Source organism: Lepisosteus oculatus, chromosome 20, assembly GCF_040954835.1.
Source record: "Lepisosteus oculatus isolate fLepOcu1 chromosome 20, fLepOcu1.hap2, whole genome shotgun sequence".
NCBI lineage: Eukaryota > Metazoa > Chordata > Actinopteri > Semionotiformes > Lepisosteidae > Lepisosteus > Lepisosteus oculatus.
The window spans coordinates 11,224,427-11,244,124 of NC_090715.1; the positions used below are offsets into that span (position 1 = coordinate 11,224,427).

General features: G+C 40.8%; 1 protein-coding gene across 2 annotated transcripts in view; it reads right to left on the minus strand.

The window, feature by feature from the left end:
- The window catches only part of LOC102688412 (aryl hydrocarbon receptor-like), a 34,831-nt gene that overhangs the window by 14,307 nt on the left and 826 nt on the right, over positions 1-19,698 (minus strand). The window contains exons 2-3 of one of the 2 annotated variants that reach the window (XM_069181192.1): positions 16,339-16,402; positions 14,045-14,229 (exon numbers count right to left, since the gene is read on the minus strand). In XM_069181192.1, the coding sequence (XP_069037293.1) occupies positions 14,045-14,229; positions 16,339-16,394 (241 nt within the window). In that variant the 5' untranslated portion in view covers positions 16,395-16,402. Of the gene's footprint in view, positions 1-5; positions 755-14,044; positions 14,230-16,338; positions 16,403-19,698 lie in introns of those variants that run through there. The other variant, XM_069181193.1, reaches the window with a different exon arrangement.

Here is a 19,698-nt window from a genome sequence, read left to right on the forward strand (position 1 = left end):
ATTACACAGCAAATGTTGGTGCACAAGTGGAAACAGCCAGTGATGTCTGGACTGCAGGGCTCAATGATCTGACCCTGAGTGACTGCTCTGCTCTGGGTGGGATCACAAGGAAATGTGAAAGAAACTGTGGTTAAAAAATGGAAATACGACCCATTGGAAAAACAAGAGACGATCATCTTCCAATCCAGTACTCCTTCTGTAGTTTGTAGGGACATATGAACAAAAAAAAACATTTTAGAATTGAACTTGTAGACCAATTACGCATCCAAAATGTGTCTTTAAAATCCTGAACAAAATAATTTACTTCACTTCCTACAAGGGAGCCAAGAGTAGGATTGGCTTTTCCTTGTTGAGTGGAAGACCTGTGTTATTCCACTTTGCAGACGTCTGTGCAGAAATCATGTCTAAATGTCTGTTTTGGAAAACTGACAGGTCTGGGTTTGCAGTTATAGCCTTAAAAAAATGAATGAAAAGTTTCATGATCAACATGTGACAGAAAAAATGGGGAAAATCGTATTCCCCTACTCCGAGTACCCTCATCAAATGCACAGTAATTAGACTTGAGTTACAATCTTGAGTCACAAAGAAACTACATTTCACCTGCTCCCCTGCATATCCTACTCAGTATACTCACACCTTGCAGGTCTCCAGCCCCAGCGCACATGCACCCTGTACTACACAGAATAATTGCAACACACACTCTCTCCAGATTAAATTTAATCCACCTGCCTCATTTAAATTTTGAATAATTTTAAACAAGGATTAAATACAATGGTTTAATATTCTCAAGAGCCTGATTAAAACGCAATGCATTTATTTAAGATAGTTCTCTGGTTAATCTCTGAGCCATCGGACCTATACATCTGCAAATCTCTGGCACCCCGTAAGAAAAGCAGCTAAGTAAACACAATGTATTCATGTATCTCAGGTGTGCAGGCTCCCACACACGGAAAAAGAAAACATCCCACTCTCTTGCTGACTGATTATGTCTCTCTGGATCATGTGGGAAAACTGATATGGGGACATGCCATCTTTAAAACAAAAACAAACCATGAGACAGATAGTGAGGGCCTGGCTCAGGTCCAGATTCTCAGCAGAGTTACTGGTACTTACAGCAAAGCAGGAACGGGACTGCACACCAACAACTTTCACAATTTTCATTGAACAAACCTGATTGTGCAATCAAGGAGATAGTTAGAGAAAGTGTGTTGTCTACCCAAGAACGAAAATGGAGAGCTTCGGAAAATGACCAGTCAAAAGGAGCTCCACTTAGCTCTTCTTGCTTGCCTGATGATTCCATAGCTAAATGATCTAAATTATCCCAGGATCACATTTGTCAGTTTCCATTAGCCACATTCAACAAGATCACTGTGCAACTACAGACACTAACAACTTTCCGTTAAAGAGACTATGTGTAATCACCTGTTTTAAGCTTAGCTCCACTGATGGTGGGGTTTTGTGTCCGCATCTCTTTCAGCTCACTTCAGCTGTCTGGGGGAGGTTCTGATTAAAGACCGATTATTCATACAGTGCTCCCTTGACCACAATCAACCAGAATGCCCCAACTCTACCACAGCCAAGCGGTGAACTACTGTTTTTATAGCACACTACTAATTAATGGAAAGATCTCAATCAGATTTAAACTAGCAACAAGCCAAGCAATGCAGTCAATATTAAATATTTTAGTTTGTTCCATTCAGTTCTATGAGAATATATTTACTATAATTCCAGATATAGGTATTGTGATCATTAATTGCATCAGCAGTGGTATTGATCGGTTACTTTACCAGTACTTTACCAATAATGTCTGAGAAGATCTGAGAGAAATGATAATAAAAAAGCTCCCACTGACTTCACTCTGTGTTTCACACTACTTTGAAGTAATACTTTGACAGGACACCGTCTATGAAAGAAAATACGCAAGTAGAAAACATCAACAACAAAATTACATTAATCTGTCTGAGAGGAAGTAGAAACTTCAAAGGGCTTCTTAGACTTGCCATGTTAAAAGAACAGGGAATTATATTGATTCCTGAGGCACTTAAACGTTAGGAATACCTGTGAGAGAAGCTGATTCGACTGCAGTGGCACAGCTTTCGGCTCATGTCAGACAACAAGAGCTGCACACATCAAAATAAGCCAACCAAATCTGCAATTCTACAAATACGTTTGTCTGTTTTAGTCATGCAATTTCTCGTTTAGAAACTATAGACTGTGTTTTCTCTGAGAAGCACTGTGGGTACAGTACCTTTTTGGTTAATTACGTTGCGGAAACATGTGGTAACCTTTGTGTTCATTATTGTAAACAGGGATAACTGGTAATATCAAGTACACTTGGTACTGTATAACCTGGGCCTCTCACAGTGGCATTCAGTAAATGTATAGTAGATGGCTGCCTGGTCTGACAGCAGCTGAAAACATGTTGAGAGAATCCACATTCTCCCTTCTTTTGGGACTGGATCCTGGCCTGGCTGGCAATCATGTACAGGATATGGAGCTCAGAAATGCTTGGATTCCTAGTGACAGTGGGAGAAGGGAGTGCTGCTGCTGGCCTATTCTCAGGGCATTCTCCTGTAGCTGTCCGACTTTATTTGAGGTGCCCACATGGGAAGACTTTGAGGAGAATCCTGCTAAAGATTAGGGAATGTGGAGGGGGTAGCTATTTTATGTTCAAATAAAAACCTTTACAGATTGCAGAATTTACAGAAAGCTGTAATGTCAGTAATAGCTCAGATCTTGTAAAACCCCATACTACTGTGAAATGAGATTAACCCTTTTAGTCCATTTTCTGTATTTTGGCATGGAACAGTACATTTTGAGAGCGAAGACAAAATGCAGACCTATTCTGTAACTCCACAGTGGATTCTGCCACAGAAAGGTGAATTTTACGGCTTGAGTGCAGTACAGTTTGCGATTGTCGCATTACAGCAAACTGGAGAACTTTTTTCTTTTTTGAAAAAAGAAAAAAGGAAATATATTTTCAATGTAATCCAATTCTTGGCAAGATTTCAGGTTGTTATATTAACGTTTAATTACTGTGTTGCAGCCCCAGGCTCTCTCACATAAACCGTAGCGTGAAGTAAAAATGATCATTTGTTCTTCACTTCCTTCCTTGAGATGGCTCGCATGCTTTTTGTGTTTTTCTAAATTCCTATGGCATTATATATCCAGACCTGTTGTTCTGGAAATGAACTATGTTGAATGTTAGCAAAGCACACACAGGAATTACTTGTATTATACTACCAGAGTGACACACACTGATATCTGTGCTGGTCTCCTGACTACGTGCAGTGCTGCTCACTTCTGCCTGTTTATCTGGACTGAAGGTTGCATATCAGCAATGTTCAATGTTAACACTAATATCAACAATTTTACAAAGAGCTTTTTATAGTTCAGTTCACATGAAAGCATCTCAGAAAACAAATCTAGGTCCTTTCCACTCATGCCTGCCACTGGGCTGTCATCGCACCCAACCCTCATCCTTCGTTTCGCAGGTGGTAATCTCATAAGATGGCCCACATTGCCTTTTCGGGCTGAGCCTGGCTGGGTTATGTGGGCTGCCCAGCCACCTGGCACTCGCCCGCGAACGCAACCCCCAGGCCTGTCTCCAGGGGCAGGTCCTGGTAACCCTGTCCCCGGCAGGGTACATTCGATCTTAGTTTGCCCTGTCATGAGGGTCTTTTTTGGACCGTTCTTTGTCTGACCTCTCAACTCAGACCTGTTCGCCAAGGGAGACCCCACCAGGAGCACAAGGCTCCAGACGACATAGCTCCGCGCATCCCTGAGGTACACAAGCCCCACCACCACGACAAGGTGACGATCCATGAGGAGGGGGGAGTGGATTGCTCTCTACAGGCGAGGGGGGAACAGCTGCCCTTAGTGGAGGAGTTCAGGTATCTCGGGATCTTGTTCACGAGTGATGGAAGAGGGGAGCGTGAGGTCGACAAGCGGATCAGGCAGCGTCAGCTGTTTTGCGGGCACTGTACCGGTCTGTGGTGGTGAAGCAGGAGCTGAGCTTGAAGACAAAGCTCTCGGCTGACCGGTCGATCTATGTTCCTGTCTTCGCCTATGGTCATGAGCTGTGGGTAATGACTGAAAGAACGAGATCGCGGACACAAGCGGCAGAAATGAGGTTTCTCCGCAGGGCCGCTGCGCTGACTCTTTGTGACAGGGCGCGGAGCTCGGCAATCCAGGAGAGCCTCGGAGCAGAGCCACTGCTCCTCCGGATCGAGAGGAGCCAGTGGAGGTGGTTGGGGCATCTCATAAGGATGCCCCCCAGTCCGGCTTCTGCTGAAGCTGATCCAGGCACGTCCCACTGGGCGGAGACCCCGTGGCAGACCCAGGACACGCTGGAGGGATTATATCTCTCCGCTGGCTTGGGAGCGCCTGGGGACCCCCAGGAGGAGCTGGAATCTGTTGCTGGGGACAGGGAAGTCTGGGCTGATCTACTGGCCTGCTGTAACCGTGACCCTCACCAGGAAAAGCGGAGTGAAAATAGATGGAAGGATGGATGGATGAAAAATACATTTGACAAAAAAATGAAACAAACTGAAGAGTAATACACGTGGAGTTACAACAATAAAAACCAGCTGGGGGTAAAGCAATCTCATACTTTTCAAAGACAAAGCTCCAGACAGAAGCAAGACTACCAATGACTACCAGAGACACCAGCTCAGAAAGAACAGGTCTTCAATGACTGGCTAAAGATTTTCCCCGTTTCCTCAAAGATGCAGCATAAGTGTGTGTTATAAGTTAAATGCTTCTCAGAGAACATTGATATCTGGGCATTTTGATGTGTGCTTTTATTCAGACATCATTCTGCAAAAGCTTAATAATGTTTTTAATAATCAATGCAGCCTTTGCAAAATGGAGCTACAGTGCAAAATGGAACATTGGACACTACTTTGTTTGCGTCTTCTCCCTTTTGCGTGTGGTGTGGTCACACAGGTACCACTTCAAACTTAGGCATCTTTTTCTAAAATGACAGGGCTGTACTTACTGTGGCTCCAGGACAGAACACTGCTCCCCTCTCACTGTACTTACTGCAGCTCTAATTATTATATTCTGACCTACTGGTTTGGTATTTAGCCATCCCGGGTTTTAGCAAAAGCAGAATAGCCTTGTGTTGTTTACTGTATTTTGAAGCTTAAAAAAAATAAGAGTCACGAAAAGGCACTTCAGCCCTGATTTGCAACTTCAGCTTCCTAAGTCCGCCTAAGATTTCAAAATGATTATCTTCAGGTTTTCGTTATGCAAGCACTCGCACAACTGCCACATTTGGGAGTAGAGATGTTTCAAAGCTGTTCTGTTGCATAAGAATACTGTAGGTTTCGCCTTTGTTTCCTTTGACAGGGATTAAAGGAACGCACAGCGGATATCCTCGGTGTTCTTGAATGTGCTAACCGGAGGCTGCTGGCACGCTTCCAGCCCCGCCTCCCAGGTGCTTGGAGCCACGCCCATTTCCTCACAGGACAGTCTCTCCCTCAGGACAAAAGGCCAGGTGAGGAGAAACACGTGTAGAAAGTGACTGTCAGGTGGGCCTGAAACCAAAACCCCTAACCAATGACCATTCTTAAATTCTCTTGTCAGGCGGCTTGTGTCAGTAGAGTACGATCACACTCACAGAACCTTCAAGTACTGTGCACTTTCTAATTCTAGATCAATACTGAGCAGAAAAGATTTTGACATTCACATTCCTGAAAGGCACTGACAGATTTAATACAGCGGACGTCTTCCATCTTAACAGCAATACAAGGACCTACGGACTCAAGTCTTGAAAGATTACTTGGATCATGAAGTTACACCTACCCAAACCACCCAGGCGTACCAAATGGAGACCATAAAAAGCCACACAAGGTCTACATTTTATTTTTCAGATATTGCTAAAACTTTCTACAATGTACAGATGATCAATTATAGTACAAATACTTCAGTGAAACAAGAATTCTATTATTACATATTTTATAAAATACTTCCAGTAGAGGTCTATGAATCATAATTATGAGAAATAAAACCAGAAAAGTGTCTCTTTCACAATAATAATAAGAGTATTAGCTTAAAATGCCTATCCCCGCTTTTCATGTTTGTCAATAAATTAATACTGAAAACCTGTATCAGAGAATGTAGTCCTGTTCATGATATTAAGAGGATGTAACTCATGTCAGTGCAGGGCTTGGACAGAAGATGAGCTCAGCTGGATACTGAATCCAAAGAATTAAAAAATGAACCACCAAAAAGGACCTACTTCACCTGACAATGTTGTGTTTCTGGTCATAGGTACTAGAAAAAAAGAGTGATAATTTGCACAATCTTATTGTTCTAGACACAAGTTATGCTAATATGCCAGAGAAATTGCATTTTTTTAATACAACACATTTCAGAGCAAGAGGGGGTACGCATTAAATTACATCCCTGAAGATGTAGAATCTCTTCCAAAATGATTTACTGTGCAAAATCTCAGATGTTTACCTCATGATCAAATACTTACTCATTTAAAATATCAATATGTCATGAAAACAGCTTCTTGACATATGAAAAAAAATCTGTAAATTCAACCTTATCTTGGTGAGATGGCTCAACTGTTAAAGAAGTAAGTCTATTGGCTATTCTTACACTGTATAGTAGGTGGCTTAAACCAAATGTCTTACATTCACTGGCAAATGGATAACAACTGCATACATTATCAGCACCAGGTGACTATAAAGTGACAATGATCACACCATAAATCTGCAATGGGTTCAATAGAGCCCAGAAATCCTAAAGAGCATTATTGTGTTGAATCTGAAACCTAGCTGGAATCATGCCCTGGAAGGGCGGTTATAGATTATAGGTTGTGAGTGATGATACCTGCCCAACTGGAACAGGAGCAGGGCTAAACACAAACCATGTCCATGACAGCTTTGGCAACACACCCACAGATCATGAACACAAAGCTGGAGAAAAAGAACTGGGAGCCCGTATGCAACTTGATACGCAATCACTCCACCATGGCCACCAAGCATTCCTGCCACTTCCACACAGGCTGCCCTTGGATTCACCTGTTTGTTTAGAGATGTGCAACAGAGACAAGGCGAGGAGCGAAGCTCTCTTGCTTTCCCATTTCAGACAAATGATGAAAACCCCACAAGAACCCTTAAAGCAGACTTACAGTCTTACAGAGGAAAAGAAAGCTGGTTTGTGGGTTCTACTAATTTTAGTTGTCTGAGAAGAACTTATCGGCCTTTCTCCCCTGTCACTCCTGGACTCAAGAGTCTCTTAAAGGTATAATCACATTAATCTGGAATGAATGCGAGTTTCCCTGCTGTACTGGTCCTGGCTGATTTTCAGAAAGAATGGAGTGTGAGCATTGCAGTGAAGGGTCTAAGAAAGGGAAGATGGAGCAAAGAATGGATGATAAGACAAAGAGAGCCTAAAAGAGAGGACAGGCGAGTGTGAGAAGTTATTCATTTCAATTTCTGCCTCTTAAAAAAGGATCCATCAAGCACCAACAATCTGAAAACCCTTTTGGACTAAGACTGGATCCTTGTGAAAGAAATGTGACCTACTGTATACACCTTCACATGAGAAATGAGGTAACAAGGAAACATGCAGGGTTTGTCAACCTATTCAGAAAAACAAGTGCCAAGAGCAGTGAGCTGCGTAATTCTTCACTAACCCATAGCTTGTGCATAATAAATACTATTTTCTCTGAAATTCATTTGCATCCTGTCTTGAAAACCACGCTGTCTGTTGACAGTGCTAATCTCTCTGAGGAATTAACTTATCTCAAGAACCCATTGCCTGGGACAATCAGATAAACAGAGGCGACTCTGTGGCCGAGACTCGGGAGTGTTGCACTGTCTCCAGCACCACAGGAGCAGAGTGGGTAGCCCCAGGTGAGGAACAACACTGGCTTGACTTCCTGCTCAGCTTGACGTCACTTGGCTTTCAAGTCCTAGGAGAGCCATCTGGGATACCTTTCTACCGCCAACACAAACATTCACAACACCACAACCCCATTTCTCTCAAAGGCCATTTTCTCCTAAGAAACAAAGCGCTCTCTTATCTCATTGTTCTGGGTTTTATTAAAAGTGCACATCTCTTCCTGGTAGGTGTGGGACTGTGGTATTTGGTTGAAAATAGTGCCTTCACGTTTGGAATTACAGGGGCACAAAACAAAACTGTTTTTTGCTGTGATCATACACTTATATAAGTATTCAGTCTGAGCATGTAGAGTTTGGATGGAATTTTTAAGTTAAAAAATGTGTATGCCTTATTTTGTCATTTAACTTTAATATGGGACACCACAGAAAGACTCTGGATACAATTGTATAATAAAAGGATAAAATTGTATAATATTTTGCTAAGTACTACAGCAGAACTGAAATTGTTATCTAGTGAATATTGTTCACTTTAATGTGAACTTTAAAAGTCAAATATATTTTTTTCTAAAAATACAATGCTGCAATATAAAATTTGAAGCTCCCAAAACAGTCTTTCGCTTTTTATTACAAAACACTTTAAAGCTTCAGTATACTACATTAACTGTGAGCACAGAGAGTTAAATTAAAGCAATTAAACTAATGTCTTCATTTTTTACTATTTACTGTGAGGTTACAACTGCAAAAGGTCAATGGTTAAAACACCAAGTCATGTTTGCAGAATATTTAATCATGTCTGTGCTTTTACAAACTGGTAATCATACCTTTTCAGTTCAACATGAGGATTTATTTTACAAGGCTTTCGTTTCTGTTTGTCTTTTTGTGTGTGAAAAGATCATGTTCCTTATAGAAAAAACAAACCCCGAACCAGCCTCAGTTGACCAGTGGCCAAATGCACAAAACAATAAAAGTTGAATTTCCTCTTAGTCTTCCTGTTTTGCATTTCTTGAATATAAGCAATACTAGGGTGTTGTACAAAGCACTTGCAACGCATTTTCAACAACGGCCTACAAACATTAATTCGGAAGCAACCATAGGTTTGACGACTTAGGAGAGATTCCTTAAAGAAGCTCAAGGCCTGGCCCCAGTTTTTTAGAGGAAACTCAAGCTAATTTCTAGGTTATCAGCCATCACTTTTTTACAGTATATAGTGTTTTGATTGCAGTTCAGTTTAGCACAGCTATTTGTACTTTCAAACAAGAATCGGAATGTGAAAGTTTTGAAGGAGGTGCCTGGTTACTCTGTTTCTGACACAGTGAACAAGAGCATGGACAATCTGAAGGGCTAGCAAAAGAAGGGGAAGCAAAGATAAATTCGTTTATGCCTCATCAATCAACAGGATCACATCACACACATCAAAGGATCGCATGGTTGAGCCCCAACTGCCAGAGCATGCAAGGCAACATTTTTCCCTGGAGGCCTGGGCCTGGCACGTCGTATCACCCTTAAGTAAGTTTCAGCTTTTTCCTCTCGGGCACTACTGAAGAAACGGCACTAACAAACTAAAAGGGCATCCCCCAACACCAGGAAGCTGTAAGCAGAGGGAATCAACCAGGCAGCCTCATATAGTTCTCCTTCAGTTTGGACACAGTCCTCGTTTGTGTTATGCTTTTACGGTACAAGAGTAAATCTGTCTTTCTCTGAAAATGTGCAAGGGGTATCTGACCGAGCACAGAGTATTTTCCTTTTTATCAATTGTTTCAATATCTCACATTTCTGAATGATAGGAAAACAAATTATTAACCCCCGAGGGTTAGCAGCAATATGGAATATATCACTGTGATGTTAATGTAAAGCTGTTCACCTCTTCATTAAAAGGGTTTTATCCCACACTTTGTTCCTTGTTCTGTAACACCCTGTTGTTTTGGCGTGTTGTGGTACTGTTGCATCCAGTACCAAGAACTCAAAGCTATGTCCCACTGGGAGTTTCTTTATACAGTTTCGGCAGCCGTCAGAGAGTCATCTTCTCCACTTTGCAGTCCCCACACCCAAACTGCACATTGCTGGGTGTAAAAACTGATATTTAATTCTGTACACCATAGCAAAGCCGGCCAGCTAACGAGTGCAAATACATCAGGTTTGTGGTCTGATCTCTTTTCCTTCAGATTAATAAATGGTATACCAGTAAATGTTTACAGGTATTAATGTAACATACACAAGAAAGTGCATGATTAAGAAATGTGCACTGATTTTTTCTCTTCCTATATTGCAGCTTTCGGAAATTCATGCACTTGAAATCAGAAGGAATGAAGCTCAATTTTCAAGTTGACTTGGTAGTTTCAGTTTTATGACAAAATCAGGTAACAGTCATTCTGTCAGAATCAGGCCAGAGGGGTTTTAGTGTACAAAGGTGAAGACTTGCGTGCAGACAGCACTGCCGTGTCTGGGGCTGAGAAGACAGACAGCAGGCTGCTGATTGAGATCTAAAGCCAGCTTGCACGGAAAGCAGCCTCTCCTCTCAGCCCAGACCGCCACATGGAGCTGTAGGGAGCGCAGGAGGAAGAGGCCGGGAGAAGTGGCGTGATGGGATCAATCTGCCTTGCGGTGCCACAGGCTTTCAGGCGCTACAACAGGAATTCTCCCCTCTCAGAAGCAAAGCAAGGCCGCTGGGATAAATACACACTGCAAAATGTGTCAACGCTATCACAACAGTTGTTTAAAGCACCTTACTCTGGGCAAGTGTTTGTGGATTTCCTTACACAGTGACCAATGATCACTGTGCTAATCTCCAGACTTGAGGGTACTGCATACTAATCTTACTTTGCAAACCTTACTTATATTTATGGTGAGACTTTTACTTGTTCTTAGAGAAGCTAAAGGATCTTCTTCTTCATTATTATACTATTATTATCCGTAGTAGTCGTAGTTTTGGGCATTCCAAAACTAGTAAGTCCATACTTTTAAACTGTTTGTCATTCCTTAAAATATCTTAAGAGAGTTACGCAAGAGATTCTGAAATAACGTCTTTGCAGTGAGCTGAAATGGTATCTGAAAACCGAAAAATATCAGATTTTTTAAAAATTCATTGATTTCTTTTTAAATATCTAAAACTTTGAACAACTAATTACCAAACTCCTTGCCTTAAGTGAGTGGAATACGTGCCAGCCAACTGATGGAAAAAACAGTTACTGTATAAGGTGTTGACAGATCAGAGGTTCACAACGAACACATATTGCAATAGACAGAACAGGTCTAAACATGCCCTAATTAGGATGCAGGCAGCCTATACAGAGGTCTTTGCCCTCTTTTAATGTGTGCCTCATCCTTTCATAGATGTCTTGTTTAAAGATTTGTAAAACAACAAAAATACAAATCCTGAAAAAGTATAATGAAACGGTATTTAAAGCTAAAATATGCTGCTTTTCTATTATGTTTAAAAAATGCCTGGAAATTCCCCAGTGGAAAGTCTCTAATGGATTACAGGTGGGAATCCTATTATGTGGGATCAAATGCTACCAACCTTTGTTCTTTGCATAACTATTTTGCTCATGGTGAAATCTAAATATGATGATGGATTAAGAAAAATGATGACCTCTTTTAAAAGGGATACCTCCTAGGGCAGAACTAAAAGACTACAATATTCATTAACATGCTTCTAATGTATAATTATGATCCTGTCAGATTCAAACTGTGCAAGAGATCTCCAGGTTTTGAGAGCTTTCTTACAAACAAGGTGAGAACCTACAAACTTCATGTCAATAGCATCCCAAGTTCAGAATTGAACCCAGGCCCCCAGCATGGCAGGGCAGCAATGCTAAACCATTGTGACACCATGCTGTCCCACATGAAACATAAATAAGAATAAAGCTTTCATACTGCTTCACCATTGGACAAACCTCCATTTCTCTCCCAGTGCACAGAGAGAGCTGAACCCCGAGCTCTCCACACAACTCCAGCTCACGAAGATAGAGCCACTGATGGCTTTGAGGTCAAAGTTTTTTCCACAGCTTTTGCATTAACTGGGTCCAAAATAAACTGACAAGAAAAAAGTGAAAGCACAGAGTGCCCCCTGCTATCAAATGCATTTAAGACTCATTCTCTGTTCCCGACTTTCTTTGATCAGAGGACGTTAAAAGCAAATAAAAACTTCAACACATGGAAGACAAACTGCTGGTATCTCACAAAACCGGTAATAGGTAGCGTTTAAAATAACTGGAATACCAATGCTGACTACAGTCACGTGGCTCATCCTGTTGGGCTTAACTGCTCTTGCACACTGTTTACTGTCAACAGAAGAAAAACAGTCCAAGTTGAGCTCATTATTGAGTGGTGGAAAACCTCAGTAGGCCAGCATTCCACTCTGCCCCTAGAGACTTGTTTCATCTATCACCAGTCTTGTATTTAGTCAATTACACCTGAAAACACACAATTTCCCTTAATGCACCTTTATAACAAAGTCATGTATATTTTGTTTGCTAAATCACTCTATATCCTAACCAGTTTTTCCTGTGTTTTTGACTTTAAAAAAAGTAACCCATTTTTGCAAAGAGTCTGCTACAAGTTCAGTCTTTAACTTGAAACTGTAACAAGGTGCAGTCGTAGCAAATAGATTCAATACAGTAAAATACAATCATACAGCTGTAAATTGCAGACCAAGAGTACAATGTAGAATACAAACTGAGGGTTAGGAAGGAATTCAATAAACCATTCCGTGTCAAGCAACAGAAATAATTAAAATGCAATATTTAACAGGGCCAGCAGGACAAAAGCATTTGACTACAAAAATAATTGCTGACTCAGTACCGAAACTGACATTATGACTCAGATTAAATGATTCACTACATACCTGTGTTGTCAGTGGAACCAGTAGATTTAAGCACGATCCTTTTATACATGTTAGAGATCCTTCTTGTTTCTAAATATTTCTTTTAGTAGCCTCACTAAAGCAGTACCATTGGCAAGCCACAATACAGCTGTGTGTCTACAATGTCTGCAGGACTTTTGTAGGTTTGTATGCAAGACATGTACAGCTGCCACTTGTATTGTAACTGAGGAACCAAAAGTGGAACAAAAGAGATATCTGTGCTCCTCAGGATCGTTGAGACACAAAGATCTGAAGGACTCATCTTGTAGACTGCAGCTATATTCTAAATTCTACCAAAAACAACACTAACAGCAAACAGCTTCACTCATCAAAAACCTATACAGAAGAAGACACAATAACAGTGAAAATGTAAGATAGATTTTAAACTTACAATTCAACACTTAGGTTTGACAAGTAATGTTTAAGTTGGTATCTTATATTCAGAATGCCTAACTGAAGAAAAACTCCCAAACTGCCAAACTGTATTAATCATGAATTTGGGCATATTTTCTTCTTTAGGTAAATGCACCATGTTAAGGATAATTCTCCTTACATAATATTTGTATCTATTACATCACACAAACTATATGTTATTGTTTACAGTAAGAATGTTTTATTATTCTGTGTAAATATTTCACTTGACACCACTCATCAGGCATCCGATGAGCTACTTTTTGGTCTATTGATTGAACTTTCGTTCAATCTGTTAATCTAGTTTAAAATCTACCTGGTTTCGTAAAGAAACGTACATTTTACTAATTTACTGCTATTCCAATGTTAACATCAGCATTTCAGTCTTAATCAGATTCTTACTAAAGGTTATTTCATTAAGTGGCATAGTGGCCAGCACTACTGCTTATCTGTGGAGTTTGAATGTTTTCACTGTGTTTGTGCAGGATTGTTTCTGGGAGCTCCCAAAAAGCACACATTAGGTTTGCAAACCAGACTGACTGATTTCACCCCATTAGCCAGATGCATTTGAATAATACAGCACGGAGCTAAACGCCTTGCAAAATCATCACATCAGAAAAATAACATGTAGTGTATAGTAGGTATTAACATTTTACGTCTTTACGGGAGGCAAACTTGAAAAACAAATGTCTTTTAAAAACTGATAAATTACAAATTTACAATTTACAAGGAAAATTATAGAGCAGAAATGCTTAATCTATACAGAAATACCAAAGAAATGCTTGTAACAGGGGCTGCTATGAGCACTTCCCGACCTGATATCTAAAGACATGCATCCATAACCACGTTGCACAGTGCCACGGTCAGTGTCATTAGACCTTTAGGAATACATGAGCTGTGAGTTCCTTACTGCTGAGGAGGGACTTGGCTCGGAGGTAGCCGACAGTTAGCCTCATGACGGACAGCTTGTCCAGCTTGGAGGACACATGCTCAGGGAGAGGCAGAAGAGCCGCCACCCTGTCCAGCTCCACATTCAGCTTGTCCCGGTGCCTCTTGGAGGCATTGGTCTTCGCTGTCTTGGGAGAGCCTGGCTTCCTGAAAAGGTAAAAAAAAAGCCATCAGACAAAAGCCACCAGAGCAGGAAATGCAGAACAAAACACACAGTATTGGCTTTTTTATAATGTGTACCTCCGAAAAATGGAAATGTTCCAATTCCATTTCTATGCCCCCTATAGCATAGATCAGCCATCTCCATTCAGCTTTCCTAATGTCCAAAGCACAGCTCCAAGCTACAGATGTGTCTGTGCCCACTGCGTTCTGCTCATGACTTTTTTCCACAGATGTATCTTTGTCAAAGCTAGGCAGCTAATCATAACATAGAAAGATTTGTATAATAAAAAAGTTAAACAAAAAAGGAAGATCAAGAGGAGACCTGAAGGTACTGAAAATCCTGAAAGACACTGCTGGAGTCAATCCAGGTGATTTCTTGATAATTAACAAAGATACAAAGATAGTTACAGGGATACAATTGACCAAGAACAGGGAATCGTGGGCCTAGAACAGCCTCCCTAGCAGTACCGCAGAGGCTGGTCTGAGAGAACCCATTAAGAACAGGTGTGAGTTTGGAATTAGCCAAACAAGCAATGCAGGATGTAAAACATTTGGCCATAGCTGCAACCTTTGAATAATAAGAAACTCAAGGGGACACTAGCATATGAGAACCTCATTTCTCTAAGTACTCTACTGTTTTTATCAGTTTTCAGAATATTTGATAAATCAACATTAAACTGAACAAGAATTTGTTTCTCATTTGACTGCAATCAACTAAAATTTGCTTCAGTGTTTTGCCGCTACAGTATGAGTCATACTTAGATTTTAGTAATACCAGAGGACTCTTTCTTCTTTCATTCTCATGTAAAAAGCTGTCCACTGGCATTGTCAGGGTTAAAGGATTTAATACAAGGAGAAACGTCTATTGTTTCAACAGGTAACTTTGAACAGGTAACAGGTGGTGTGACTGCTTCCTACCTCGAGGCCAGGCTGCAGGCAGTTTCCTGGCACAGTGTCGCACATCTGAGCGTGGGACGACTCAGTCTTGTGCCTGTTACTCAACACTGAACAGTCTGTTTCTTTCTGACAGGCTCACCACGTGCTCATATTGCTTGGGTTTGGTGAATAGAATGGATGGTTACAATTCCCTTTTGATATTTAAGTCAAAGGGATTGAAATGGGTTTTGTAAACAGCTGGTGAGCATTCATGTTGATTTGTTTTTAAATATGTTATTCTTGTGGTACTGGAAGATGTACATGTGAAACTTAGATGTGTTATTTACATCCTTGCAGTAAACAGATCACTCCTCACCAGAAAAGGGGGCAATACCTACGTTTAATCACAAGGCTAGTTTTGCTGTTTTTATACTGTAGGTAAGGGCACCTGCTTGTTAAGCTGAGAGACAGGCCCCATCTGTAGCTACATTTTGATTCGGGGCTTCCCACAGTTTGGATATCATTGCTTCGCCACAGAGCCCAGCGACTGGGGGACACTGAGAATCTGCTCCAGATCCCTTCCAATCAGAGCAGAGGGAGAGGCAGTGCAGTGTGACCGATTTAAATGGTTGAGCACATTGCAAATTAACCGAACAATAACATTAATATGACCATAGAGGTGGCTAAAACATATCTATCTATAATTTAAAAAAAGGCTTGACTAGCACATTATTCATTATTGCCTTTGCTGAGCAAAATGTAAGGAAGCTGCACTGAAAAATGTGCTGGGGGTGCATAAGGAGAATGAACAGAATGTGGACGTTCCTTCCCGATACTCATGGCCTGGTCCCACCCAATGTGGAGGACGTCTGTCTGAAGTTCTTCAAATTACCCAAACATTGCCTAGTCTATTCATTCATGTTGTTTCTTGTAAACTGGCCTGTAAATTATTTCTTGTATCAACCATCCTACTCCTGCCCTTCAAAACATCTTTTCCCCTATTGTAAGAATATCCAGCCTTCTTCATGAGCAGCTGCACAGAGGCAAGGGACAAGATGCTTTTAAACTGCTGTGGCTGTGCCTCTTCCTTGTAATACTTGGCGTTGTGGCACATAGCAAACCCACCTGCATCACAGCCGTTTCTTTTTTCTACAGAGCGGTACTACAATAAAACAGGAAACACCAGTGCTGACTGTGCTTAACCAATGGCTTACTCACAGCTTGGGAATCGGACGGCTTCTCTTCCTGTTTGCGTAGACTGCCGGGTTGACCATGGCGCAGCCTAAGGGGGCAGAGGGCGTGGAGAGAGCAGAGTGAGTGCCACTCGAGGTCACGTCAGTGCAGGAGTACAGAAAATCAACAACACAGGCCCTTGGAAGTCCCAGACAAAACAGCGGCATATGGTTTTCAGTTGTTAATATTGTACTTAATGAGCCAATGTACTCAGATCACCCATAGTTAGCACACAGGTAGATAGTGTCAGTTAAAAAAAAAGGAGTGCATACGTTATACAGACTGTATCAGTACACGTTTAATAAAATTTCATTAAAAGCTGTAAAAGTGTCTGGTCTCTACCACCCACACAACACAACATGGTAATTAAGAAACCAGAATATGTACAGTATAGACCCACTAGAACGCAGACAGCACAGCTAGTTAATAAAAGACAAGTAAAAACAATCATAGTATGACAGAGGAAGTGTCCCCTACAACCACCAGAAGACGAACCAAGTTGTTAGATTGCAGACTCTACGTGGACATGAGTTCCTGGAAACTCATCACAGTCTACAGTAAACCACAATTATACTTCATTGAATCAGAAGGAGGGGAAGAGGGGAGAATCTGATGCCACATTCGGAAAGTTCCAGAACCTGATACACAGTACGCTGAGTTTCTTCCTAATCAACCTGATGTTCTAGAAAGCCCTGCCATGTGAACTGCAGAGGAAGAACAGCATGAGCCAACAACCTATGAAAACACTTCCCAGACAGCAGGGATACATTCACAAGCTCCTTACAGTGGTCTGGATGCACTTCTCAGAGTTTAGGTGGAATGTTAGAAAGTGTGTTAAATCTGTACTTAGAACTTTTTTTAACTTAATCTAAGTAACACAAGATATTACCTGGAAAAATGTATACACCACTTTGCTTAAAATAAGTCATACTGGATAGTTTATAGATATTTGTAATTCTTTTTGGTAGCTAAAGAGGGACGTTGGGGAACACTTGTTTTTACTCAATGAGCCACCATATGTAGAGCAGCTTTTTACATAGTGACCATGCAGTTATATGTTATTAGAAAAGAAAAGTTGGAGGAGTGCATGGTGTCCCAGTTTGCAGTATGTTCAGTAAGTGTTTATAAACTTTCTTTAAACGCCATAACAGTGTCTGGATTTCACCTCCCACGAAACACAACACCTTAATAGAACACAAAGGGTATTGTAATTTCATTTTAAGGCTATTGTATTTTCTACATTTAGACTATGTTATCTACAATAGAACTCGTTTTACTGTATCAAATTCCTGAAGACATGGAGCGTGTTGTTTCTAAATTCTAGCTATCCTTCTGGTTATTGTGGAGCCATTGTGAATGATCTGTTCATTTCCACTGTGTCAAAAGTGTAATCTCACTTTTCTGGCTCACTTTTTCTCACAAAACAGGATGTTACTTTGTTTACAGTACAGGTGAAGTAGTCCAGGGTTAAGCTCTGCTGAGCTTACCAAGGCTACACAAGGCAAGCATCTTTTTTTGGCAAGATAAATATTTCTGGAGTATAGTATATAGATTGGCCACCCATACTAACCCAAAACTAGTTGTGAGTCATTTCATTTTGACTCTTAAGAAAGCTGAGTTTCTTAAAGGAGCCGCCATTAAGCCCTGGTGCTGATTGAGGAAGAAATCCTGTTTGCAGCCAGAAGATTGACTTTCTGTTGTGTGTGCTGCTTGGCAACACATCCCCTTCTTGAAAACATGCTGCAGTGAACACCACTGAGAAAGAAAAATAGTCTCTCATATCCATTCCACCTAAAACTAGTTTTATTTGCACCTGCATTAACACTGTATCGCTGCTGAGATACACTACGATCTTTTAAATTTTTAAGAAACAACTTTAAATCACTGAGGAACAGTATCAATTTTCTTATTGTTCATATGCCTAATTGTTTATATGTGGCAGCAATTATTGGTCATGCTAATTTAATGGACTACTTCTTGGGCTCTAATCTATACACTTTCATACCTTAAAAAAGCCACAAACCTACTCTTAATCATCAGTTTTTGCAAACTGCTCTTGATTCCTTAGATCATTTATCATGGTTACAAGATGCACAATTCATCTACAAAGAAAAGAAAACCTTTTTGGAGCTTTGGAATGCAATATGCAGGACATACAGCATATCAGTCAGCACTGCTACTGGACATTTAATGCCTGCTACATAATCATATTTATGTTGGTTTTCTTCACAAATTCGTCTATTAACTTGAACAGAGACCTGCAGACAGTAAAGGTTGAGGAGGTTCTGCTATTTTATTTTGCCTGCCCCTTCAACAGCTCTTCTTCCAGTATGTTAGGTTTGTTGTCTCTTTATTCAACTGATTTAGTTTTCCATTGTAATGCCTGCATGATTATTATTTAAATTAAACTCTACTATACTGTAAGTCACCCTGGATAAAACAGCTTGTGAAGCAGATAAAGAGATACTGTCAGTTAAAGACAGCGTGGGGTTTCTCACTGGTGACACCTTGGCCGATTGATACTCTTCAGTACCAGTACACTGAACACTATAATCTCTCATACGATCACAATAAGCAGGGGACAACCAAAAGATCGAAACAAATGATACATTTTATGAATTTTGTTTTTAAATCCCGCGTTTTATACAATATTTGGCAATGGTATTTCACTATACTTTGCAACTCTGTGAGATTATAACTCTTCATGGATAGTTTCTGTAATGCCAGGTTCAAGATACGCAAATCAGGGCTCAATGGGAACAAATGTGAAAATGCCACGTTTACCTCACCTATGAAACAAAGTACTGGTGCTCACAAGACATACAAATTGCAGAGACAGCAACACCTATAAACCAATAATAAGATTAAGTTTTTGTTAGAGCTTGACCTGGCCTGATTTATGCTCAGGTGATGTTTGCAGAATTCTCAGTGAAAATCAGCATAGCCCTTCAAGTGCTGGCTGCTGACCTGTTGACCTCTGCTGGTGTACAGTACCATCTTCTGTGACAAGGCAGTACAATTCTCACTGCTTTCGATTTGGCCCATGACATCCTTGGCTGCTGCCAGGGCATTTTTTTTTTGCTAGATCAGATCAGAGACTGAAGAAAAAGAAATTTAAAAATGGGGGAACACCTTCCAGCCTGCCCTGCTACTTAACACAAGAGAAGGAGTGAGAAAAATGTATAACACCTGACAAAAAGGGTACTGTGCAGGAGTAAAGTTGCAGTTTCTAAAGAAAAGGGCATAGGAAACTCACAGGTTGCCTGCTAGATTGCTTCAATTTGCTTCTTGGTGAGTAGTTCCGCCTAATCAATAAAGTATACATTACTCGGGGCACGGAAATAC